The sequence below is a fragment of the Artemia franciscana genome, chromosome 14 (genome assembly GCF_032884065.1).
Source record: "Artemia franciscana chromosome 14, ASM3288406v1, whole genome shotgun sequence".
In the NCBI taxonomy this organism is placed as follows: domain Eukaryota; kingdom Metazoa; phylum Arthropoda; class Branchiopoda; order Anostraca; family Artemiidae; genus Artemia; species Artemia franciscana.
In genome coordinates this window covers 19359381-19387047 of record NC_088876.1, presented here as the reverse complement: position 1 = coordinate 19387047, position 27667 = coordinate 19359381, and the positions used below count along the sequence as shown (strand labels likewise).

Sequence of the window (27667 nt, the reverse complement as noted above, 5' to 3'; positions counted from 1 at the left end):
ACTACTATACTACTACTACTACTACTACTACTACTACTACTAATAACTCACTGCAGTACCAAGCCGCCTGAGACCAACACAGCTACGCACGCTCCTCCTCTAACCTAATCTATTTAAAGCCTCCCTCTTTACACCCTCCCAGGAAGTTCCCATTTCATTTAAATCTTTATTTATGACATCCTCCCCACCCAGACAAGGTCGACCTGCTTTCCGTGTAGCCCCAGACGATTGGCCAAAAAGGACAATCTTCGGTAATCTGTCATCCTTCATCCGTAGAACGTGGCCTAGCCATCTCAACCTTTCTTTCATTATAGCCCCAGAAAGCGGGACTGAACCACACTTTTCGTACAGACTACTGTTTGAAATACGGTCAGTCAGCCGGGTACCCAGAACAATCCGTAGGCAATTTCTCTGGAAAACATCTAGTAAATTTCCATCTGCTTTTCGGAGTGCCCATGCTTCAGAGCCATATTTGACCACTGTCATCACTGTAGCTTCCAATATTCTAATCTTGGTTTGTAGACTTATCTTTCTATTCTTCCAAACTTTTTTTAACTGTGAAAAAACACCCTGGGCCTTAGCTATTCTACTTTTAACATCTTCACTGCTCCCACCATCTTTACTAATAATACTACCAAGGTAACTGAAGCTCCCGACCTGATCAATCTTTTCGTTACCTATTGTCACCTGTTCATCTTCACTTATTCCTAGCCTTAGTGAATTAGTCTTCTTAACATTAATTTTCAAGCCTATTTTAGCACCCTGAACTCGTAAAACCTCTAAAAATTCATTCATTTTGCTCACACTTTCATCTAATATGCTTAAATCATCAGCATATTCTAAGTCCAGGAGCGTTCTTCCTCCCCATTTGATTCCATGGTCTCCAATTGCCTTTCCTGTGCTCCTTAAGACGAAGTCCATCAAAATGATCCATATAAAGGGGAATAGAACAAAACCCTGCTTAACTCCTGATTTAATACAAAACAAAGATTAAGACTGTGATTTGGCCAGTAAATTTGACTAATTTTAAAATTAATTGTTATTACCTTTTTGTACCTCTCCGTGCGTATCAATCAGACCTCCAGGATAAATATCCGTCACATAAGCACCAATTTCACCGTCACTTCCCGGTATTGGTACCCCTCCAATGAGTTTCATACCAATGGAAGAATTATCTATAATAGAAACGAGGATATTAGAGATATTTCTTAACCTAAATTAAAATCAAATGATTAGATTTTAGTCGTTTGTAATAAAATAACGTGTTAAAACGGAAAAAATTACTTACACACATTTTGGTATGGAGTTAGTCAAAGTGATTTAGTGCTTGGAATTAGAATTAGATGATTACAAAAAGTTTTGGCTATTTTTGGATAAAATTCTTATTTGTGGGAATTTCCTTACATACCAACAAGGTGAAGAGTCAGTCGAGTGCTATGGTGCCAAGGCCTCAAAAGATACAGTTAGTAAAGGTAACCAATTCGGCTGTCGATTAGTTCAAGTGTTAAGAATCCTCTTATTTTATTAAATACGAAACAAAATAAAAATTTCCACTTTTCAGCCATTTTCCACCTCAGTATTTAAATGGCTCTCTCAGCCTTTATTTTAATCCTGTCCAAAATTGTCTTTGTGCTCTTGTGATCCCATCTATTCAGCCACAGGCCCGTGCTACCATCCCGAGTAAGGAAGCGAGCGGGAGGATGACAACCCATGCGTCACTAGAGCAGACAGGAAAAAAGGAAAGTCAAATTTTAGACTTTTACAGGATAAGGAGTCAAAACCCAGAATCTTGTTTGTAGTAGATTTTGTTCGTTTTAAACTTGATTTGAATATTCAATTTAAGTTTAACTCGTTTTAATATTTATTTATTAAGATTTAATTTGTATTAATACCCATTGTATGTTTCTTTACTATGATTGTTTATTCAATTTCTGTTCGTTTTGGGTTTAATTTATTCTTTAATAGTAATTCCTTGTAATTTATTCATTTATAATAGTACTTGTTGCATGTTTATTTTTTTTGCTGTGATTGTTTATTTAATTTCTGTTCGTTTTGGGTTTAATTTATTCTTTAATAGTAATTCCTTGTAATTTATTCATTTATAATAGTACTTGTTGTAGGTTGTTTTTTGCTGTGATTGTTTATTTAATTTCTGTTCGTTTTGGGTTTCATTTATTCTTTAATAGTAATTTCTTGTCGTTTCTAGCTTAAATTTTAACAAGTATTTGTGTCTGCAGATCTCAGGTTTTATAAGGCCTTTACTTTTCTTTGAAAACCCTTTTTTTGGAAAGTTTTTTTTTTTAAATTAATTTTGTTCGTTATTGATTGCAAAAAATTTCAAGTTTTTAGAAAATGCCTTATTTCAAAATCACTTATTTCAACATCAAAACCAGTATTAAGGTACCGAAGTATCAAAGAAAAGAAAACATCTAAGTAAACAAGGTATTAAGGTAAACAAAGTTTCGAAGAAACTACAAGAAAGTTCCCTAGCTCAGATCCATTTTACCGGATGCCCTTTGGGAAAGTGGGGCGTGGGCTAATTGCCCCTTGATCACTTTTGACTCTAAAAAAAGAACTGGGCTAATTGCCTACCATCTGATTGCTTTTGCCTTTTAAACATGAAGCTACAAATTTCAATTTAAATCGAATGAGGCTTTTGCGAAGTCTGTAAGATTACCCCTTCGATAAAAAACCTTATATATGAACAATGGACAGCTTGCATATTTTACATCTCTTGTGCTGGAGGCAGTGGGAGGTTTTGTCAGCCCCCGAGGAAAAAATATTTTATTTACTGTACCTTATGACTATTTTGGACATAATGGCTATCTAAAAATTTTGATTGGATGCGTTTGGGAAAGAGGGCATGGAAAGGGGGGCTTGATGCCCTCCAATCACGTTTGAATCTTAAAAATGCCACTAAGAATTATTTTTTCCAATTGAATGAGCCCCCTTCGAAGTTTATAACTTGGGAGAGGCACTTCAAATGAAATGCCTCTGGTACCTTCATCTGAAAAATGGGAACCTTATGGCCTTGGTGTTGGTAGGGGGAGGCTAGTTGCCACCGGATCATTTTGTCTCTTAAAAAGGGAGCTAGAAATTTCAATTTCTAATCATTTAATTCCCTTTCTAAGTTTATACGGCCGACTTTTCCGTATAAGCTTCATATGCCCCTGGAAATTCAAAAATTTTTGATATTTTGATTTTTGATATGCCATATGCCCTGGAATTGATCAAAATTTTGATCAGATGCGTTTGGGGAAAGGAGGGTGGGGGGTATATGCCCGCCGACCACTTTTGATGACACTTTAAAAGGTAAAAAGATTTTTCAATTTCCAATTAAATAAGTCACCTCTGATGTTTATACGACAATCCCTTACAAAAACCTTTAACTCATCTCGGGGCATAACTTACAACGCTTTTTCCGGGCTCTGGAGGGCTGTGTTGACCCCTGAGTTTTCGTTATTTGATCTTTAAACCATTTTTAAAAAAATGGCTTTTTCAAAATTTTGATCGGATGCAGTTGAAGGAAAAGGGACCTTGGGGGCAGTTATCCTTTAGTCACTTTTGACTCTTAAGAAGGGCACTTGAACTTCCTATTTACAATCGAATGCACCCCCTCCGAAGTTTATACTGCCATTCCTTCCATAAAAACCTTATTAGCCCCCGAGGTATAATTTGCAGCACTTGCCTCCCAGGTTTTGGTGGGCTGTGTTATCCCTGGAGTCTTTGTATATGACCCCTGGTCTATTTAGAACAAAACACCTATATAAAAATTCAATCGGACGCATTTGGGGAAAAGAAGGTTGGCGTGGAGGGAGCTAGTTGCAAGATGGGGTATGTTTACCCCGAAGTTTTTGTTGTCTGATCGTTGGACTATTTCAAACAAACTGGCAATCTCAAAATATCTGTCGGATGCATGTGCGGAAAAGAGGGTGTTTTCGTGGGGGGGGAGGGAGGAGGGAGGGGGCATAGAACCCCTCCGATCCTTTTTGACTCAATGAGAGGTAACTAGAACTTTCAATTTCCAGTCAAATTTGCCACCTTTTAAGTTTATACGATCTCCCTTTACATGAAAACCTTATTTGCCATTGGGATATAACACTTGCACCCGCGCTCTGGGGGTTTGTGTTGACTCCAGAGTTCTTATTATCTTATTTTGAAATATTTTTAACACAATGGCTGTCTAAAAAAATTTATCGGATGTATTTGGGGAAAAAGGGCGTGGGGGGGGGACTAGTTGCCCACTGATCTCTTTCGACTCTTAAAAAGTGAACTAGGAATTTTAATTTTCAATCCAATCCCTCCCTCAAGTTTATTTTACACATTATTGCACATTATACGAGTATCCCTTTTATAAGAACCATATTTGCCCGAGGCATAACTTACAACGCCTGCCCCCAGACCCTGGGGGGTTTTGTTGATCCCAGAATTTTTATTATCTGATGTTTGAACTATTTCTTACAAAATAACTATCTCAATATTTTTATCAGATGGGCTTGGGAAAAAAAGCGCAAGCGAAGGGGGGTTAGTTGTCCTCTGATCTCTTTCGACTCTTAAAAGGTGAACTAAAACTTTTAGTTTCGAATCAAATGAACCCTCTCTAAAGTTTTCACGATCATCCCTTCTATAAAACCATATTTGCCCTCAGGGCATAACTTTTAAACGCCTGCCCCGGGGTCTGGGGGTTGTGTTGACCTTGGAATTTTGTTATTTGTTCTTTTAACCATTTTTAACAAAATTGCTATCTCAAAATTTTGATCAGATATATTTAGGGGAAAATGGCGTGGGGGGCTAGTTGCCCTCAGATCACTTGTGACTCTTAAAAAGGGCACTAGAACTTTCGATTTCCAATAGAATGATCCCCCTCTGAAGTTTATATGACGACACCTTCCATACGAAGTTCCTTTGGGAAAAAAAAAAATAAATAATAAAACATTGGAGCCGTATGGGCTTTAGTATAGGCAACGCTATAGCATTGCCTCTGATACAGGAAAACCGAAAGCAAGAAAATCAGTATACACATACGGAAACAACATATACGTAGCAAATTATCACACCACGCATATCTTGGCCATGTAAAATAACTTAAAATCCGAAATTGACATACCACGGTCCATTAAATAAGCTAATATGGAAAAATTTTCCCTCTCTCGACTCGATAAGGGAGATTCATAAACGGAGAACTCATTTATATATATATATATATATATATATATATATATATATATATATATATATATATATATATATATATATATATATATATATATATATATATATTTGTTTGAATTTTAGTTTTTTTGTCATTTTTTCACTCAATGAGTACTTAATTGGTTTAATATTTATTAAGACTTTATTTTTTTATTTTAAAAATGTAGGTCTGTGTTTAAAGTCAAATCGTATGCATTTTTAAGGTAATATATTTAAAGACGAGATAGGACTTTAAAACAAAGGTGGAAAAGTTGCTTAATATTAGGCTGAAGTAGTTTTGTCTTAAATAACAATGCTATGTTATAAATGTATTATATTACATAATATATTATATTATAAATAGTTTTTCTTTATGACTGCCTTGAAAGTGAAAGAATATGATCGTTTTTTACTGTTTAATAAAGTAGAATTGAGAAAAAGAGTCAAACCTTAGCGTATAGAGCAGGGCATTGAGAAGGGAACAGCCCCTTTCATACACGGAGTAATTTCTATTCATTTTAAGTTTTAATGTCGCTCCTTACTTTCAATTGAAAAACAAGTTTTTTATTTAATTACTTCTTACAGAACGATGCATCACAAGAAATCTACTCAACACAGGTCCTGATGTAATAGCTTGATACTATGTTGAGATTGTAAAGTGATAGACTAAAGTTACAGCCCACTGGCTTCATGTAAAAATTCATTGTAATAACAGTTCAAAATGCAAATGCTTAACTTTAGTAGAAAAGAATTCAATTTACCTCTATCGGCGTTTTCTCTTTGTTCCTTTGTTAAGAGAATCCTTTTCACAGCAAAGGGGTATCGATGATGCAAAGACATCCTAGAAGCTCTTAATTCCTGAAGGAACAAATAAAATATTAAAACTTATCACCAAAAAGAATATTATAACCCAATTATCATGCCCAAAGTAACAGAATGGATTAGTCAGGTTATCAGGTTTTCCCCGGTAACACCTTTTTATTCGAAACTTTAAACGATTTTTTTCTTGCCTGAACCATATTATGGTTTCTTGAGAGAAGGAACCTAAAATTCTTCGTTTTATTATTATTTTTTTTTTAATTTAAAAAAAAGACGTGACGGCAAATGTCCTTATCAGAATAGTGAACACAGTAACTCACCGTAACTCCTGCAAACACGTATTCCGTTGCACCGTCAGCCTATAAATGTTAATGACTATTGAACTAAGAATTAATGAATCTTTTATATATCAAATAATTAATCTTCTTTACTAAAATTCTCTGAATATCCTAATTTTTTCAACTTAAAAAAATTCTATTAATCCTTTCTATTATAATTAAAAATCCTATTCTACCGTTCCTCAAAAATTTAAATATTTAGATTGTAAATTAATAAACCTATTAAATTTTAAATAGAAGTCAAATTAATAAAAAAATAAAATTCTTAGTTTTATGGTCTCTTTAGATATCAAATTTGTGTTTCTGGTCATATATTATGCCTGAACCAAATTATGGTTCCTTTACAGAAGGAACCTAAAATTCTTTGTTTTATGGTCTTTTCAGATATTAAATTTGTGTTTCTGTTCCCATGCGATGCCCGAACCATATTAGGGTTGCTTCACGGAAGGTATCTAACATTCTTCGTTTTTATGGTCTTTTCAGATATTAAATTTGTGTTTCTGTTCCCATATTATGCCCAAACCATATTATGGTTCCGTCACAGAAGGTATCTAACATTCTTTGTTTTTTATGGTCTTTTCAAATATTAAATTCGTGTTTCCGGTCCCATATTATGCTGGAACCATATTATGGTTCCTTCACAGAAGGAACCTAAAATTCTTCGTTTTATGGTCTTTTAAGTTATTGAATTTGTGTTTCTGGTCCCATATAATGCCCGAACCATATTATGGTTCCTTCACAGAAGGAGCCTAAATTCTTCGTTCATGGTCTTATCTGATATTAAATTTGTGTTTCTGGCTCAATTTTATGTGTGAAACGCATAATAATGTGAAACACAGAATTTTGGAACCCAAAATTCTTCGTTTTATGGTCTTTTCAGATATGAACTTCGTGTTTTTGGTTCTATATTATGCCCTAACCATATTTTGGTTCCTTCACAGAAGGAACCTAAAATTCTCCGTTCTATGGTCTTTTCAGATATTAAATTTGTGTTTCTGTTCCCATATTATGCCCGACCCATATTATGGCTCCTTCACAGAATGTATCTAACATTCTTCGTTTTTATGGTCTTTTCAGATATTAAATTCGTGTTTCTGGTCCCATATTATGCCGGAACCATATTATGGTTCCTTCACAGAAGGAACCTAAAATTCTTCGTTTTATGGTCTTTTCAGTTATTGAATTTGTGTTTCTGGTCCCATATTATGCCCGAACTATATTTTCGTTCCTTTACAATAGGAGCCTAAAATTCTTCGTTTATGGTCTTATCTGATATTAAATTTGTGTTTCTGGTTAAATATTATGTGTGAAACACATAATAATGTGAAACAAAGAATTTTGGAACCCAAAATTCTTCGTTTTATGGTTTTTTCAGATATGAAATTTGTGTTTTTGGTTCTATATTATGCCCTAACCATATTATGGTTCCTTCACAGAAGGAATCTGAAATTCTTCGTTCTATGGTCTTTTCACATATTAAATTTGTTTTCTGGTCCCGTATTATGCCCGGACCGTATTATGGTTCCATCACAGAAGGAACCTAAAATTTTTCGTTTTATGGTCGTTTCATATACTAAATTTGTGTTTCTGGTTCCATATTATTGCCCGGATAGTATATTTCCTCGTCGTTTTTCATCTTGCAATACGTTACAACCAGTTGCTCCATTCTTGACTCGATAAAATTTAGTCTCGCCTGATATATTAGAACTGACCTGTGGACAAAACATTGCTTGATATATGAATAACAAAGGAACGTGGACAACAGGTTAACAATGAAATACGGATAACATGACAAAGCGATAAATAGCAACATGCTCCATGTTATAAAGCAAGGATTTCATTGCTCTAATGTTTTCTTTGGGTTTTGTATATTTCCAAGGGATGTATATGGACTTTTCAATAATTTAAATAATATTTGGTTAATTTTCAATCTGCTTAGTCGAATAGATATTGAAAAATTACTTAAAAATAGAAAAACATTCGACCGGGATGACCAATGGCTTATGAAACTGGTGAAATGTGTAATATTCTGAAAAAAATATTTTCAGGTAAAAAAGAGCAAGAAAACTAAAGTTATGATCACAAACTGTGTACGATTTAAAAGTTGTAATGATTAAACGAGAATAGATGAGGTTATTTTTTTCAAATAGACAGAGATCTTCGGCAGATTTTGACAAATCGGGTAGAGGTGGGCTACTAAGCTAATCAAAAAGAATAAAAAAATATTCGTCGAAGATAACGTTTAACTGTATAAGGTCAGTCAGTAGCCAAGATACCTGCTCCTAACTTAAGCTTGGAGTTACCTCAAGCTTTTAGTTACCTCATAAGATTTAATCTCTTCCTCTTCAGCCTCGTTTTTTCTCTTTACACTTTTGATCTCCTTATCTTTGTCAAATCTATGTGCGTTTCTTCTTAAGGAATTTGATCTGGTAGCTTGGCCTGTTTTTTGCTCTCTTTCTGTAAAGTAATAGAAATCACTCTAGGGTTATATAATGGATAATTTATGGCAAAAAAAAACTTTTGACGCCGACAAATCTCTGATCTAACGGTTCCACTTGGTTTTTGATATATCACTGATGGTTGTAATTATATTTAGGTGAGCTACCACTAATTTTGTAACTAAAAAATAATGTAACTAACTCTCATAGCTCTTTAAAACGATCGGAGGATAAACTAAAAAAAGAAAAAAAGTCTTGCTGAATACAAATAATTCACATCAGTTGCATACTTCGCTTACGAATAATTGCTAAGGGAATGACTGTTAATTTTTTTGTGACCTCCACAACAAAGAGTAGTTATACATATCCATTAACGTAAAACTAAAAACTCTGCAAAAAAATTAATCGTAATAGTATTACTTTCTATTTACAAAAACATCTAGATTCTTTTACGTCCGTTTCAAAATTTACAAAATCAAAGTATGGTAAAACATAATACACGTTATACTACTGCAAGAACAAATAAGTAAAAAAAAATATTAATCTTTATGAGGGTTCTAATCTAAAATCACTGGCAGCGCAATAGTGTAGCCTAAGTAAAGAACAACTTGGGAAGAATGTATTATTTGTTTAGACCACGGCATTTCGTATCAAATGCGTTGTCGTAGAAACTTCGAAAAGGAATTATTAGATTAGAAATTGAGAAGAACTTAGAAAAAGGCTCATTTGATTGGAAATCGGAAGGGCTTGTGTCCCTTTTAACAGTCAAAATTGAATGGAGGGGAACTAACACCCCTTGCACACCAACCATTTCCCAATTACATTCAATCAAAATTTTGAGATAGCCATTTTGTTCAACATAGTTGAAAGGTCTTAAAATTATACTTTTGTGGATGACACCCCCCTAGAGCCCTCAGTGCAAGGGTTGTAAGTTATGCCCTGGAGGCATTTAAGGTTTATGTAGAAAGGATGATTCTATAAGCTCATTGGATTGCTACTCAGAAGTTTTAGTTCCCTTATTGAGATTCAGAGTGATCGGAGGATGAATACCCCCCCCACGCAAAAATCTCATATTTTCCAGAAATGTATTTGATAGAAATATTGAGATCTTCATTTGTCGTCGTAGAAACTTCGAAAAGAGCTCATTCGATTAAAAATTGAAAGGACTAGCGCCCTTTTTAATAGTAATTCAAAAGTGATTGGAGGGAAACTAACCCCAAAATTCCAAGCCCAAAATTTCCCCAAACAGATACAATCAAAAATTTGAGACATTCATTTTGTTCAACGTAATTTAAAAGTCCGGAAATTATGTCTTTGAGGACAACAGTTCCCCCATCGCCCAATGGGCACGGATTATAAGTTGTGCACTGGAGGCATATAAGGTGTATATAGAAAGGGTGATCGTAAAAAAATCCATAATGGACTCATTCTCATTGAAAATTATATGTTCTAGTGTCCTTCTTAGGATTCAAAGTGATCAGGGAGTGGATACCCCCCCCCTACACCTCGTGTGTTCCCGAAATATATCTTGTAGAAATTTTGAGATGGCCATTTATTGTTTGAGATGGCCCCTCCTATGCCCACCATTTACTCAAACACATCCAATCAAAATTTTGAGATAGCCAATTTTTCAATGTAGTTGAAAGGTCAGGAAATTACGTCCTTGTGGATGACAACCCCCTAAAGCCCCCAGGGCAAGGGTTGTAATTTATGCCCTGGGGTCATATAAGGTATATATAGAAAGGGTAATCGTATAAGCTTCGGTCGGGACTCATTGGATTGGTAATCAGAAGTTCCAGTGTCCTTTTTAGGATTTAGAGTAGGGTGGTAACCCCCACAACTCATATTTTCCTAAAATGTATGTGATAGAAATTTTGAGATTTGCCATTTGTTATAAACTTTGAAAAGAGCTTATTCGATAGGAAATTGTAAGGCCTAGTACCCTTTTTAATAGTTGAAAGTGGAAAGCAACTAGCCCCCTCCCACGCCCGCCATTTCTCCAAACCCATTAAATCCAAATTTTTAGAAAGTAATTTTGTTCAACATAATTGGAAGGCCCGAAAACGATGTCTTTGAGGATGACCCCCCCCCCCCCTAGAGCCCCTAGGACAAGAGTTGCAAGCTTTGTCCTGGGGGCATTTAAGGTATATAAAGGAAGGATGATCGTCAAAACTTTGGAGGGAGCTCATTAGATTGGTAATCAGAAGTTCTCGTGTCCTTTTTAAAATTCAAAGTGATCAGAGGGTTGATATCCCCACCCCCACACACCTCGTATTTTCTCGAAATGCATGTAATGGAAATTTCGAGATCACCATTTGTTGTCAAAGAAACTTTAAAAACAGCACATTCGACTAAAAATTGAAAGAGCCAGTACCGTTTTTAATAGTCGAAAGTGATTTGAGGGCAACTAACCATCCTCCCACGCAAACCACTTTCCCAAACACATCGAGTAACAATAAAAGTTTGGAGATATACATTTCGTTCAACATAATTTAAAGGTCTGAAAATTATGCTTTTGAGAATGACCCCCCTCCACAGCCCTCGGAGCAAGGGTTGTAAGTTATGGCCTGGGGGCATATCAGGTATCATACAACCTTTGAAGGGGGCACCTTGGATTGGTAATCAGAAGTTCTAGTGCTCTTTTTAAGATTCAGAGCTGTCAGAGGGTGGATACCCCCCTCTCAAACCCCGTAGTTTCCTGAAAAGCATCCAATTCTAAATTTAAGATGGCAGTTTGTTGTCACAGGAACTTCAAAAACTACTCATTCGATCGCAAATTGAAAGGGCCGGTGCCCTTTTTAAAAGTAGAAAGTGATTGGAGGGCAATCAACCCTCCTCCCGTGCCCACCATTTCCCCAACATATCCAATAAAAATTTTGAAATGACCATTTTGTTCAACGTAATTGAAAAGCCCAGAAGTTATGTCTTTGAGGATGGCGACCCCGCTCCCAAGCCCTCAAGGTAAGAGTTGTAATTTATACCCTGGCAGTATATGATGTATATATGGAAAGGGTGATCATATACACTTCGGAGGGGTCCTATTGGATTTGCAATCAGGAGTTCTAGAGTCCCTTTTTAAGAAGTAGAGTGATCGGAGGGTGGATAACCCCTCCACACACCTCGTATTTTCGGGAGATGTATCGGATAGAAATTTTGAGATGGCTATTTGTTGTTGTAAAAACATCGAAAACAGCTCATTCGATTTAGAATTGAAAAGGCCAGTAACCTTTTTAATAGTCAAAAGTCATTACACGGCATTTAATCCCCTCTCTCGCTTATCATTTCCCCACACACACCCAATAAGCGTTTTGAGATAGCTATTGTTTCAATGTAATTGAAAGGACTGGATACAATTCTTTGAGGATGACAACTCTCCCCCCAAAGCCCTCAAGGAAAGACAGGGTATGCCCTGAGGGCATATAAGGTATATAGAGAAAGGTTGATCATATAAATCTCTGAGGGGGCTCGTTGGGTTGCTAATCGGAAGTTCTAGTACCCTTTCTAAGGTTCAAGGCGATCGAGATAAACCCCACCCTCCCCCCAAACCTCGTATTTTTTTTGTAATGCGTCTGAAAGAAATTATGAGATGACCATTTGTTACCGTAGAAACTTCGAAAAAGTTTCAATCTGTTAGAAATTAAAGGGGCTGATGCTCGTTTTATTAATCAAAAGCGATTGGAGGATATCAAGCCCCCCCCCCCACATGCCCATCAATTGCCAAAACACACCTCATCAAAATTCGGAGATAGGCATTTTGTTCAGTGTAGTTGAAAGGTCTGAAAATTATGTCTTTGACAACCCCCAAGCCTTCTCATGGCCAAAATATAATCTGCACTTTACTAAAATAAAAAAAAGGCCGTGGATTGTCAGTTTAGTATCCATATACTGACATAAATTCCTTAAAGTTTTAACAGTTATTATTTTATTGAAGTTAAAAAAGTAGAAACATTTCAAACATACTTTGCTTATTTAATCGTACAATAAATAATCGAGTCAAACTCAAAACGAGCAATAATTAACATGAGTAGTGCTGACAACCCCCATGCCTTCTCAAGACCAGAACATAATTTGAACATTATAGAAAACAAAATATATTTAAAATGTTTTCACTCTGTTTTTTTTTTTTTTTTTTTTTTTTTTTTTTTTAATGTTTTCACTCGTTATATGAAGGGGAAGGCCTTCCCCTTGCACTCCGATTGCAGCGCAAGAGTCTAGTGCCCTTTTTAAGCGTAACAAAAGATTGAGGGCGAGCAGTCCTCTTTTCAAGCCCATTTATTTTCCAAAAGCATCCAGTCAAAATTTTGGGAAGCCATTTTGTTCAGCCTAGTATGACGGTCCAGCAACTGTGTCCTTAGGGATATTAGGCATGTCAACCTTCCATAATTATGCAATCGGCCCATTATGCTTTACAACTAAATGTTGTTTTAAAATAAACCAAAAGGCATTGTGTTAAATGGTTGCCAAGAAGACACCTCAGCAATATATTGAGAACGACTGAGGGCATTAACTTGAAACTTTGAGGATACCACTATTACTACTTCTACTCGTACAATTAAATGAACAAATATTGTGTAAGTCTGTCCAGGTTGTCAAAGAGCATTAATAAAGTCTTTTGGGAATGAAATTAGGTTTATCAAATATGTGAAATCAATAGATGTTGACACCTTGATAAACCGTCACACAAGTTTTAATTAAAACTGGTATTTTGCCAAATACTGCGAGATTTAGCAAGTGGGATTACAATTCATACCTCAGACTATCAGGTATGTGAAAATGAAAAATAATCCGATTAGTTTAGATGTTGACAACATGAAAGCTAGCTCAGTACTGACTCTAGTCTTTCAGAAGTCTTTCAAGAAGAATTGGGACAAACAGTTAAACCTTAGCGTAAAGAGTAAAGTATTGAATAGAAGAGCAGCCATTTCATATACGGAATACTTTCTGCACGTTTTGAGTTTAATGTTGCTACTTACTTTCAGTTGAAAAAAAAATTATTTAATTTCTGATCGTTTTTCAAACAATGCCGGTAAATCTGGCTTACTCTCCATAAAAAAATTCCTACCTTCATGCAAAACTCCTCCGTGGAAATTTCATTTCCACGTAGCATATATCCCTGCCTTAAAATTTCCCCGGAAAATTCCGACCTCACTGAAAATTTTCACCCCCTACCCCCTCAGTAATACTTCTTACGGATGATTCAGCTTATATATATATATATATATATATATATATATATATATATATATATATATATATATATATATATATATATATATATATATATATATATATATATATATATATATATATATATATATATATATATATATTGTGTGTGTTGTACAGGAGTTTAAATAAAAATGTTGAAAATCGTGTTCTTTCGAAGTAGTATGTTTTAATCATATCATATTAGTATTTATTCATGTATTTGTAGCAGCTATTACTACTACTTACAAGCCCCTGCAGACCCAAGCAGCCTGAGGCTAACGCAGCTCCCCAAACTGTCCGTCCATCCCACTCTATTCAAAGCTTCCCTCTTTACTTCCTCCCAAGAAGTTCTAATACTCTTTAAACCCTTTTTTTACCACCTCTTTTCAAGTTTAGTGTTACCCGTCAACAGCTACAAGCCTAAAGAAATATACCCAACCTAAGGGAAAGGGAGGAAAAAACCCCTAAATGTGAAGGAATTTTAATGAAAATTACACCATCAAATTCAACGTATCAGGGTACCCTATGGTAGAAGTTTCAAGCTCATATATATAAGAATGCGGAATTTGCATTTTTTTTTCCAGAAGAAGAAACACGGATGTGTATTTATTTGTTCTTTTTTCCTTTTTTTAGGGGGAGGGGGTTATAGTATCAAACTAATCGTACTAGAAGACCGGGAGGGGTGAATTTGAACATAAGTGACAAAAGGATTAAAGGGAAACTAGCCCCCGTCCCACGCCCCATTGTTCCCAAAATTGTCTGATTAAAATTTTTAGACAGCTATTTTGTTCGGCATAGTTGAAATTTCCGACAGTTATGCCTATGGGGATAACATTAGCATTCACAGCCCACAGGGAAAGCCCTGTAAGTTAGGAAACCTAACTTTAGAATTTTCCGGGGAAAATTTTAAAGCATGGATATATGCTACGTGGAAATGAAACTTCCAAGGAGGAGTTTCGCATGAAGGTAGAGAATTTCTTATGGAGAGTAAGCCAGATTTACCGTCATTGTTTGAAAAACGATCAGAAATTAAATTTAAAAATTATTTTTTTTCACCTGAAAGTAAGTAGCAACATTAAACTCAAAACGTGCAGAAAGTATTCCGTATATGAAATGGTTGCTCTTCTATTCAATGCCTTGCTCTTTACGCTAAGGTTTAACTGTTTGTCCCAAATCTTCATGAAAGACTTCTGAAAGACTAGAGTCAGTACTGAACTAGCTTTCATGGTGTCAACATCTAAACTAATCGGATTATTTTTCATTTTCACATACCTGATAGTTTGAGGTATGAATTTTAATCCCACTTGCTAGATCTCGCAGTATTTGGCAAATATGGCACGTTTTGAGTTTAATGTTGCTACTTACTTTCAGTTGAAAAAATTTTGAATTTAATTTTTGATCGTTTTTCAAATAATGCCGGTAAATCTGGCTTACTCTCCATAAAAAATCCCTACCTTCATGCGAAATTCATCCTTGGAATTTTTTACGAATGTTTTTATTAGTAAAAGGTATACATAACTTATAAATTAGCTTACGTAACGAACTTTTGTATTCTCATGTTTTTATTACATATATGAGGGGGTTCACCCCCTCGTCAGTACCTCACTCTTTACACTAAAGCTTAAATTTTGTCCCAATTCATTAAGAATGACCCCTGAATCACAAAAGCAGAAGAATAAATAGTTGAAATTACTAAAAATACTTTAGCGTAAAGAGCGAGGTATTAGGAGGAGGTGAGCCCCTCATAAGCATAATGATTTCTGTTCGTTTTAAGTTTTAATGCAGCTACTTACTTCAAGTTGAAATATTTTCATAAAATTATCTTTTTTATTGTTTTTATAAATAATGCTAGAAAATCCTGCGCCCCTTCATGGAAATTTTCTTCCCCCATGACGCATTCCTCGATGGAAAATTCCCCCAATATATCCAAAAAATCCCTTTGAAAACGTATGTTCACTTCCCAATACCCATTACTATATGTAAGCACTGGTCAAAGTTTGTAACTTGTAGCCCCTCCCACGGGGACTGTGGGGGAGTAAGTCGTCCCCAAAAACATAGTTATAAGGTTTTTCAACTACGCTGGCTATCTTCGAATTTTGATCCGTTGACTTTGGGAAAATAATTTACGTGGGAGGGGGCCTAGGTGCCCTCCAGTTTTTTGGTCACTTAAAAAGGGCACTAGAACTTTTTATTTCCGTTAGAATGAGCCCTTTCGCAACATTCTAGGACCACTGGGTCGATACGATCACTCCTGAAAAAAAACACAAAAATAAACAAACAAATAAACACGCATCCGTGATCTGCCTTCTGGCAAAAAATACAAAATTCCACATTTTTGTAGGAACTTGAAACTTCTACAATAGGGTTCACGCTGAATCTGATAGTGTGATTTTCGTTAAGAGTCTATGACTTTTAGGGGGTTTTCCCCCTATTTTCTAAGATAAGGCAAATTTTCTCAGGCTTGTAACTTTTGATGGGTAAGACTAAACTTGATGAAACTTATATATATTCAAAATCAGAATTAAAATGTGATTCTTTTGATTTAGCTATTGGTATCAAAATTCAATTTTTTAGAGTTTTGGTTACTATTGAGCCGGGTCGCTCCTTACTATAGTTCATTACCACGAACTGTTTGAAACCACTAGTCTAATTGTTGAAAAGGCAAAGCGTTCTGACCCCACTCTAAATGCTACACTTAAGGAGCCTGCTTTTGTTGCTGTTCTTAAACAAGTACCGAACGAAATAGTCGACTCGTCACTGAATCCCAAAATGTATCAAAACAGCTAAGTGGGGGGGGCGTAACGCACATTCAAAGTGTATTTCGAATCAAGAAAAGAATTAGATCAGATCCTTCAAGAATCAGTGAAAATCAGCTATGAGCGACTTGCCACCCAGGAGTTTATGTTTTTGCCTCGTCGATGCTTTAACTGCCATATGACTGGCCACCTTGCAGCAAACTGCACAAACACTATCCTGTGCTCAAACTGCGGAGCTAGTGATCATAAGTCTAAATCTGAATCAAACAGTTCGTGGTAATGAACTGTAGTAAGGAGCGACCCGGCTCAATAGTAAACAAAACTCTAAAAAACGGAATTTTGATCCTAAAATATACATCAAAAGAATCGGATTTTCATGCTGATTTTAAACATACCCCCTAAAAGTCACAGAATCTTAACGAAAATCACACCATCGCATTCGGCGTATCAGAGAACCCTTTAGCAAAAATGTCAAGCTCTTATCTACAAAAATGTGGAGTTTCGTATTTTTTTGCCAGAAGACAAATCACGAGTGCGTGTTTATTTGTTTTGTTTTTTTTCTTTTCCCCAGAGGTCATCGTATCGACCAAGTGGTCCTAGAATGTCGCAAGGGGGCTCATTCTAACGGAAATGAAAAGTTCTAGTGCCCTTTTTAAGTGACCAAAAAAATTGGAGGGCACCTAGGCCCCCTCCCACCTCATTTTTTCTCCAAATTCAATGGATCAAAATTTTGAGATAGCCATTTTGTTCCGCATAGTCGAAAACCATAATAACTATGTCTTTTGGAATGACTTACTCCCCCACAGTCCCTGGGGGAGGGGCTGCAAGTTACAAACTTTGACCAGTGTTTACATTTAATAATCGTTATTGGGAAGTGTAGAGACGTTTTCAGGGGGATTTTTTTTGGTTTTGGGGATGAGGCTGAGGGGAGGAGGCTATGTGGGTAAATCTTTCCTTCGAGAAATATGTCATGGGGGAAGAGAAATTCAATGAAAAGGGCGCAGGATTTTCTAAAACTACTATAAAAAAAAACAATGAAAAAAAACATGAAAAGTTTTTTCAATTAAGGAGAAAGTAAGGAGTAGCATTGAAGCTTAACACGAACAGAGATTATTAAGCATATGAGGGGCTGTAAATATACTTTAGCATAAATAGCGAGGTATTTAGGAGGAGATAAATACCTCGCTTTTTATGCTAAAGTATTTTTAGTAATTTCAACTATTTATTCTACGGCCTTTCTGATTCAAGGGTCATTCTTAAAGAATTGAAACAAAACTTACGATTTAGTGTAAAGAGCGAGGCATTAACGAGGGTACGAACCACCTTATATACATTATAAAAATATAAGAATATAAAAGTTTGTTACGTAAGTTAATTCTTAAGTTACGTATATTTTTACTAATACAAACGTTAGTTAAAAATTAACAGTTATAGTTGCCTTTTTATGTAACCGAAAAATTGGAGGGCAACTAGGCCTCCTTCCCCACCCCTTATTTCTCAAAATCGTCTGATCAAAACTAAGAGAAAGCCATTTAGCCAAAAAAGGAATTAATATGCAAATTTCGTTTTAATAATCTGTTAATCTGATTCAATACAAAAAATTCAATAAGATTGGACAAGTCCTGTAATGGAGAGCCAAAATCAAACATGCATTAATAAAAACGTTCAGAAATTAAATGAAAAAAACTAGTTTTTTTTAACTGTAAGTAAGGAGCAACATTAAAACTTAAAACGAAAATAAATTAATCCGTATATGAAATGGGTTGTCCCCTCTTCAACGTCTTGCTCTTTACGCTAAAGCTTTTAATTGTTTTAAAAAGTAGAATTGTGGCAAAGAGTCAAACTTTACCGTAAAGAGCGAGACGTTGAAGAGGGGACAACCCATTTCATATACGGAGTAATTTCTGTTCGTTTTAAGTTTTAATGTCGCTCCTTACTTACAGTTAAAAAAACTAGTTTTTTCATTTAATCCCGTGTAAGAACAGTCCTTTTGTGTTAGTTGTAAAGCTCCAGGACATCCGTGCTACAGCATTAACTGCAATAAAAACCGCAAAACCGTGAACCAATGACTCCTGTGATAAATTTCATATTTTGGCATATACATGGTTCTTTCGCGATTAAATTACCAGTGCTGATTATTTGTTTATTTCTTGGTGTTTCCTTGTTTCTTTTTCCTTCTCTTTCCCTGCTTTTTCTTATTAATCTTTACCTCAATTATATTAGTTTTTACTTTTTTCCTTATATTTTTCCCTTATACCTTTGGTCTGGTGGGTTTGATCATGGAGCGGAACTACCATCCACCATAAGTAAATCGATGATTTCTATTGGTGAGCCGGTTGGTATCAACTCTTTGGGGGAACGCTTAATTGAATTACAAAATAATCCTTTAGACATAGAAAATATAATTAATAATTTAAATGGAAGTAGAATTCTGAAGAATATTGATTCTAATTCAGCTAATAAAAGTAAGTATGTTTCGCATGTGCTTCATCTTAACATTCAGGGACTTTGCTCGTCTTTTGATGAGCTGAAAAGTGATCGTCAGTGGTGGAACTCCTGATGTTATAGGATTATGTGAAACTTTCCTAGATTCAAAAAAGGATTCCGGGATATAGGATGGAGAGGCTGAATAGGAAACAAATGGCGAGAGGTGGTCTTGTCCTTTATATTGCTGATTGTCTTATTTATAATGTCCGAAGTGATTTGAACAGAAATGAGGAAGCACTCTCTCATTTTTCCGTTATGGTGATACTGAGCTAAGTCTACTTAATTCTCGTCTGGCTGATCCACCATGGGACAGTTTGGTTTCTGATTCAGATTTTAACCGCTCTTTTGATTCCTTTTATGATTTAGTGAAAGAAGGAATCCTGAAAATTTGCAGTCAGGGTCCAGCGCCCCATACTTCGAAAAGGATTGCACCACTGAATCCATGGATGAGTTCTGGTCTCCATAAAAGCTAGAAAAGGAAAAATGATTTGTGGAAGCTTTACAAAGCTTCATCATCTGTAGCTCATCACGAACGTTTCAAGACCTATAGGAGTATGTTTAATTCTCTGTGTCGGAAGGCAAAGTCTCAATATTATCATAGGAAATTTTCTGAATGTGGGAAGGATGTTAGGATGACATGGTATTTAATTAATTCAGTTCTTAGATCTACTCCTCCTCTGCCTTCAGTTCCATCAATGCTTATACTCGATGGTAAACCATTCAAGGAGATGCAGATGTTCAGCTAGAGCTTACCTCTTATTTTGCTAATGTAGGGAAGGAAACTGTTTCCTTTGCAAGCACTGCAACTTCTCGTGGCGATTTCAGAGCCTTTCTTCGACCCTCATGTTTAAAGTCGATGGTCTTGAATTCTGTTACTGAGTTTGAGGTAGCTCTTAACGTGAATGCTCTTAAAGGATTATCCTGTTCAGGACCAGACAAAATTCATACAAGGGTTATCCATACCATACCATTCTGCCTGCTATTCTGTCACCATTGACTAAGCTTCTCAATCTTTCTTTCGAAAAAGGAATTTTCCCTGAATCTCTCAAGCGATCTAGGTTATAGTGCTGTATAAAGGTGGTTCTCGGAGTGATCCCTCTAATTATACGCCAATTTCTCTCCTATCTGTTTTCAGAAAAATTTTTGAGAAGACTATGCTATCCAGGCTTCTTAGTTTTCTGGATGCAAAAGAATTTTTGCATGATTTCCAGTTTGGATTCCGAGCGAGTCACTCTACGGAGCAGGCTTGCACAGCTTTCTCGAATTTCATTCATTCGGCAATAGATTCTGGTCATATCCCGGCAGCTTTATTTTTGGATGTTCGTAAAGCTTTTGATTCCTTGACTCATCGGATTCTTCTTTGGAAACTATTGCATATTGGTATAAGATCAAACGCTTTCTCTTGGTTTGATCCATATCTTTCTGGTAGGCTTATTTCAATTGATCCGCTTTTCCGGAACCCTTCTGAAGTATTTTATGGCGTCCCTCAGGGATCTGTTCTTGGTCCCATTTTATTTCTGATTTATGTGAATGATCTGATTTCGGCGGTAAAAAACACCAGGTCTCTAGCATGCTGCAAGCTGCGTTATCCCGATGCTCGCTCGTGTTCCAATACTACTTCTTACGAAGGTTTTCTTGTTGCTTTTGCTGATGATACCACTCTTGGGACCATTGGGAGGACGGAATGGGATATCAAGTCTAATCTTGTGGCATTATTCGAGAGAGTTATTTCATGGTTTAATGCGAATCACTTGGTCTTGAATGTTGATAAGTCACATTTTCTTATTTTTTTTTCTCGAATTTGTATAGCTTTCCCTCAGCTTACACACTTTCAGGTGTCACAAGGCTCCTTGTGCCGACCAGAGAATCGGGTGGTCTGGTTTCTTGGTATCCTGCTTGATGAGAATCTTTCATTCAGAAACCATGTAGCCATGGTAAGGGTTAAGGTCTCACGGAGTTTGAGTATCATTCGAAAACTTAGACACACATTTCCTGGATCTAATCTGAAACTTCTTTTTTTCTGTCTTGTCCAGTCATATGCTTCTTATTGCCCTATTGTATGGATGTCTACTTTTCCGTCTACGCTGCGGTCACTTTCTGTTATGTATAATAAAGCACGGCATCTGGTTACTGACACCAACCGTTCTTCACCAACATCGCTTTTACGTCTACGGTCTATTTACATTATTTCTTGTGCTTCTTTTGTCTTTCATTAGTTCCACGGCAATCTTCCAAAATCTCTTCGGAAAACTCCTATGTTTATTCCTGATTCAGCTCCATATAGCCTTCGTTCTTTAAATAGTATTTACATTCCACCTACCCCTACTATCCGATCAGATTTCAATCCCCTCATTGCTTGTCAACAGGTCTGAAATTCACTACCTTCTTCACTACGGAGATGCCACTCATTTGGGACTTTTAATAGTACTTTCCTCTGAGGAGTTGATGTCCCCTGAGTTCTGTTCATGGTGTATGGTTCTCTTCTCTGCGCTTTGACTCCCAGGACTCAGGTATGTTCTCTATGTTCAGGTATGTTCTATTGTTCCTTTTTCGTAGTTGTTTCTTATATTGTATACCACTTATATATATTGCTTTTGTTGCAGCTGTTATTTGTATTTTTTTGTACCCCCTTTGTATCCCTGGCCATGGAGCCTTTCGAGGGGGAATAATTGTATTGTAATTCCATTTTGAATTGTATTTTGTATTGTATTGTATTAAATAATAATAAACTTCTTCTTCGTCTTAAAAGAGGTAAAAGCCTCAGCATGAAGAGCTAGATATTGAGGAGGGGGCAACCCCCTCATATACAGATCAATTTCTGTCCATTTTAAGTTTTAATGTTGCTCCTTACATTCAGTTGTAGATTTTTTTTTTATTTATGGTTGAAAAGAACTATGTTTAACGATTTGTCATCCTTCTTCCACAGAATGTCTCCTAGTAACCTCCAACTTTCTCTCACTGCAGCCCTACAAAGTTTGACATGGTCGCATTTTCTTGTCACTTTACAGAACCACAAGCTTTCTACAGTTTGTTATTGGATAGACAGTTAATCGAGCAGGTACACAACACTGTCCGTAGACAATTCCTCGGAAAAAATCTGAAAATTCCTCCTCCGTCTTCCAAATCGTCCACATTTCAGAACATACTTAACCATTGTCATCACTCTAGCTTCGAATATGCTAATCTTGTTTCACAGACTTATCTTCCTATTCTTCCTAAACTGGGAAGATTACCTTGGGCCTTGGCTGTTCTGTTGCCTACATCTTTACTGTACCCCTATCCTCCTTAATAAGACTACCCATGTAGGTGAAGCTATCCACTTGATGGGCCTTTTTGACTTGCCGTCACTACATCTTCGCCTTCATTTATTCCTGGTATAAGCGACTTAGTCTTCTTAACTTGAATTTTCTTACCTATTGTTGCACCTTGAAATCTGAAGGTATTTCTTGTAGAACTTTTATCGAGAATACTCAAATCAGCGGTCTAGAAGAATCTTACCTTTCCAATGGATCCCATGCTCTCCCATAACCTTTGCCATGCTCCTTTGGACAAGTGTCTATCAAAATGATCCGCATGAATGGGAGAAGCATACCTACTAAACTCCTAATTCAATACTAAACCTGCAACTAACCTCATTTCCCACCTTAACCGCATCAATATCGTTCTTGAAGAAAGCACTAGTCACTTTAGGTATAGTTCTCTGGTATACCATGCAAGGAGAGAACCGTCATTAAAGTCTTTCTAGTGTCTGAATGTAATACCCGTTAAAGCTCTATAAAATTGTCAAATTCCTTGCAAAGAAACCTTTCTGTTTTAAGCACTCTTTCATGTAATTACTAATTTAATACAAGGCCTCCTTCAAGCAGTACCTTCTCCAACAGATTTAAAATATATCAGGTTCTCGCTGGTTGTTTAGTTTCATAGGTTAAAACGAATTCTACATTTAGTTTTGGTAGGCCTAGCCAGTTTTGTCTCACGGCTATTAAAAGTTAAGTCTTCCAGGAAATATTTTTTTTAGGGGGGGGGGCTTCACATTTAGGGATTGAGATTGAATCAAAAAGTCTTTTGGTGGTCCTTGTAAAATAGTATACACTATACTCAAGGTCGTATGTAGAATATTTGTTCGGGAGGGAATCCAAATTTCTTTAAAAGCATTTTTGTTGCGATTTTACGAGTTGGACAAAATTTTGTGGAGAGGGGCTCACATCCGACAATCCCCTCCCTTCTATAAAAAGCCATGGCTGAGTTTTTCTCCTTTTATTATGCTATCAGATCTTTGGTTAGTCTGGTTTATAAATTAATAGTTTTGATTGTAAATCTGCCGTTCCACCGTCTATCAAGATTAAAAGGCTTTCGATAATCTTTCTCAGAACCAAAAATGTGGTTTTTATGGCACTTGGTATTAACCAAGTGACATATAGCAGTCGCCAATTCTGTCGGTCTGTCTGTCTGTCTGTCTGTCGGTCTGTCCCGGTTTTGCTACTTTAGGCACTTCCAGGTAAGCTAGGACGATGAAATTTGGCAAGCGTATCAGAGACCGCACCAGATTAAATTAGAAATAGTCGTTTTCCCGATTTGACCATCTGGGGGGGAGTGGGGGCCCGGTTAATTCGCAAAAATAGAAAAAATGAAGTATTTTTAACTTATCAGCGGGTATTTGGATCTTCATGAAATTTCATGTTTGGAATGATATTGTGTCTTAGAGCTCTTATTTTAAATCCCGACCGGATCTGATGACATTGGGGGGAGTCGGAGGGGGAAAACCTAAAGTCCCGGTTTTGCTACTTTAGGCACTTCCAGGTAAGCTAGGACGATGAAATTTGGCAAGCGTATCAGGGACCGGACCAGATTAAATTAGAAATAGTCGTTTTCCCGATTTGACCATCTGGGGGGGGGAGTAGGGGCCGGTTAATTCGGAAAAATAGAAAAAATGAAGTATTTTTAACTTATGAGCGGGTGATTGGATCTTAATGAAATTTGATGTTTGGAATGATATTGTGTCTCAGAGCTCTTATTTTAAATCCCGACTGGGTCTGATGACATTGGGGGGAGTTGGAGGGGGGAAACCTAAAATCTTGGAAAACACTTAGAGTAGAGGGATCGGGATGAAACTTGATGGGAAAAATAAGCGCAAGTCCTAGATACATGATTGACATAATCGGAACTTATTTGTTCTCTTTGGGGTAGTTGGGGGGGGGGGGAGTAAGTCTTAAAAATTAGAAAAATGAGGTATTTTCAACTTGCGAACGGGTGATCGGATCTCAATGAAATTTGATGTTTAGAAGGATATCGTGTCTTAGAGCTCTTATTTTAAATCCCGACCAGATCTTGTGATGGGGGCGGGGAGTTGGGAGGGGGAACCTAAAACTTGGAAAACACTTAGAGTGGAGGGATCGGGATGAAACATGGTGGGAAAAATAAACACAAGTCCTAGATAGATGATTGACATAAACGGAACGGATCCGCTCTCTTTTGGGTAGTTGGGGGGGGGGGGGGTTAATTCTGAAAAATTAGAAAAAATGAGGTATTTTTAACTTACGAACGGGCGATTGGATCTCCATGAAATTTGATTTTTAGAAGGATATCGTGGCTCAAAGCTCTTATTTTAAATCCTGACCGGATCTGGTGACATTGGGGGAAGTTTGGGGTGGGGAGACCTAAAATGATGGGAAACGCTTAGATTGGAGGGATTGGGATGAAACTTGGTTGGAAAAATAAGCAAAAGTCTTGCATACGTAATTTACATAATTGGAACGGATCCGCTCAATTGCGGGGGGGGGGTAATTCTGAAAAATAAGAAAAATAACGTATTTTTAACTTACGAAGGAGTGATCGGATCTTCATGAAACTTCATATTTAGAAGGACCTCGTAACTCTGATATCTTATTTTAAATCTCAACCGGATCAAACGTAATTGGGGGGGGGGCAGTTGGGGGGACCGGAAATCTTAGAAAATACTTAAAGCGGTGAGATCAGGATGAAACTGGATGGGAAGAATAGAAACCTGTCAAAGATACGTGACTGACATAACTGGACCGGATCTGCTCTCTTTGGTGGAATTGGGAGGGGGGAGGTAATTTTGAAAATTAAGGTATTTGTAACTTACGAAAGGGTGACCAGATCTTAATGAAATTTGATATTTAGAAGGATCTTGTGCTATAAAGTTTAACTTTAGGTTCTGACCTTCTCACAAGTGCCAAATGAGCTCTTGGCTCTTGGCTCTTCCGACCTCGTACCATATGAGCTCTCGGCTCTTCCGACCTCGTCCAAATGAGCTCTTGGCTCTTCCGACCTCGTACCATATGAGCTCTCGGCTCTTCCGACCTCGTCACAAGTGCCATATGAGCTCTTAGCTCTTGTTTATATCAGTGATCTCTAAATTTGTAATTTTTTCTCTTACAACTAAAATATTTAAATCCTTTCCAATAGTATGGATAATTACTGGAAAACATTTCTGCATAGCCAAACGTGCTACCATGCAGGATTTTTAAATGTTAGACAATAATAAGGACATAATTGGCCTTCAAATTGCCTTCAAAGTCCTGTGAACATAGCCAGTCCGAAATCTTTGAAAACCTTTTATTTAGGGTTGTCAATGACCTTCAAATGGCCCATAGAACTCTAGACTATTTTAATTACCCTTATTCTATCTCTATCTACCTTAGTTCTACCCTTTGATGGATGGATGATAGACTATCCATCAACAATTGAAATGTCATCATTTTTATACAATTCTGAAAATACCTTTGGCAGCCCATTAGTTTGTGTTGCTAGCTTTGATTAGTTTGATTTGTCGATGACAATAAGATTGAAATTAAGCGAAGCGTACACAATTTACTAGTACAGTTGCTGTTTCATGGACGAAAGATAATCATCTTAAAGCCGAGAGTAGAGACGAGTCTTTGGGGCCTGTATTCTAATAAAGGAACTCGTTTTATATCAGCAGGAGGAAACTTTTCGTCAAGTCTCTTTTTTTCAAATAATAATAAACTAAGTATTTAAACATGACCTTTAGAAATCAAATCTAAAAATTGTACATCCATAGAAAATAAAACAAAATTGAAAAACAGAAAAGAAACAAAAAACAACAAAAGCACATTTCCTCCTGCTGACATAGGCTAAAGCACCTACAAATGAAGCAGAAGACGTATATGAACAAGAAAATTTAATTCAATGAGCCAAAAAAATCATCTTTAACCATAACCATAAATAACTCTAAGAAAAATTATAATAAACAAATTCAATGATGTAACATCTATTCAATTGCAAGTTATAAAGAACATATCAAAACGAAGCATGCACATCAATCTCAAACATAATTTGAACTATAGGAAGAAGCACTTAAAGAATCTATCAGGGCCAAATAAACGAAAAAAAAATTAAAGGACCCCTTCCTCATTTCTTCTGTTGAGATACTTAATCATACGTTTTGAATTTGTGATTCACCACTGAATTTAATGATATTAATATGTCCTACTGAAGAAATCATTATTTTCTATTTTCAGAAATTCGTTGTCAGTTATTTCAGTGGGGAAAACGTTCAAAGTAAAACCAAAAATTGTTATAAAAAACGAGCAATATTCCATCCTTTATTATGATGTAGGTTCTATTTTCCAATAGTTTTATTTGCAAAAAAGGAAGAAGCATTAATTCCACAAAATGGTAGCCAAAAGGCTTTGAACTATTTAACAGGGTCGATAGAAATAGCTATTCGTTTGAAGTTATTTAGATGATTCGTTCTTAGGGTAAATCAAATATATCCAGAAAACAAACAACGAAAAAAATTATAAATGAAGGTACTTCCTGTTTTGATTTTAACGTGCCAAAGATATACTCTTGAGGCTTCCAAAAAGGTACACAGGTTTTAGTAGCCAAAATGCTTGGTTTAATTTTTAGATAAACTTTTTTTTTTAAGGGTTGAATTTACAATTTGGCATTTGAAGGATACATGCACAAATACAGATTACCGGTATTTTTTTATTGATTTATTGTAATGATTAGCAATTATTTCTTTAACATAACTCATGTTAATTTATTCATATCCCCCATCTTTTAAATTTAAATAAGATAAATAGCTTACTTTATTCAATCAAAGCTTAATGCCTATTTCGTATAAATGCATCTTGCATCTAACTCAAAGAATTACACACAAATACAACTTGATTAAAAATTCCAGCAGGGAAAACAATTGCCCCTTTGACCTTAGAAAATGGACAAACGCTCCATTTTATTAGTTGCAGAAATGATTTTTATTTTGCGTTTGAGACATTTAAAAATTAGAAGTTTTTGATATTATAACTAAGGAACTGAAGAGGACCTTTTCATGAGAACAAGTAAAAAAGTCAAACACATTCCAGAGTACATTATAGAATGGGAAAAAAAGTAAAAAGTAGTTGTCAGAAATGAAGTGTGGTACGTTCACTGGCGGTAA

The 27667-nt window shown here is 36.1% G+C and overlaps 1 protein-coding gene across 1 annotated transcript in view; it reads right to left on the bottom strand.

Moving 5' to 3' along the window:
• The window catches only part of LOC136035424 (uncharacterized), a 150806-nt gene that overhangs the window by 47376 nt on the left and 75763 nt on the right, over nucleotides 1-27667 (bottom strand). Inside the window, exons 12-14 of the mRNA XM_065717216.1 lie at nucleotides 8668-8804; nucleotides 5952-6048; nucleotides 1047-1175 (exon numbers count right to left, since the gene is read on the bottom strand). Coding sequence (XP_065573288.1) covers nucleotides 1047-1175; nucleotides 5952-6048; nucleotides 8668-8804 — 363 coding nt within the window. The remainder of the gene's footprint in view (nucleotides 1-1046; nucleotides 1176-5951; nucleotides 6049-8667; nucleotides 8805-27667) is intronic.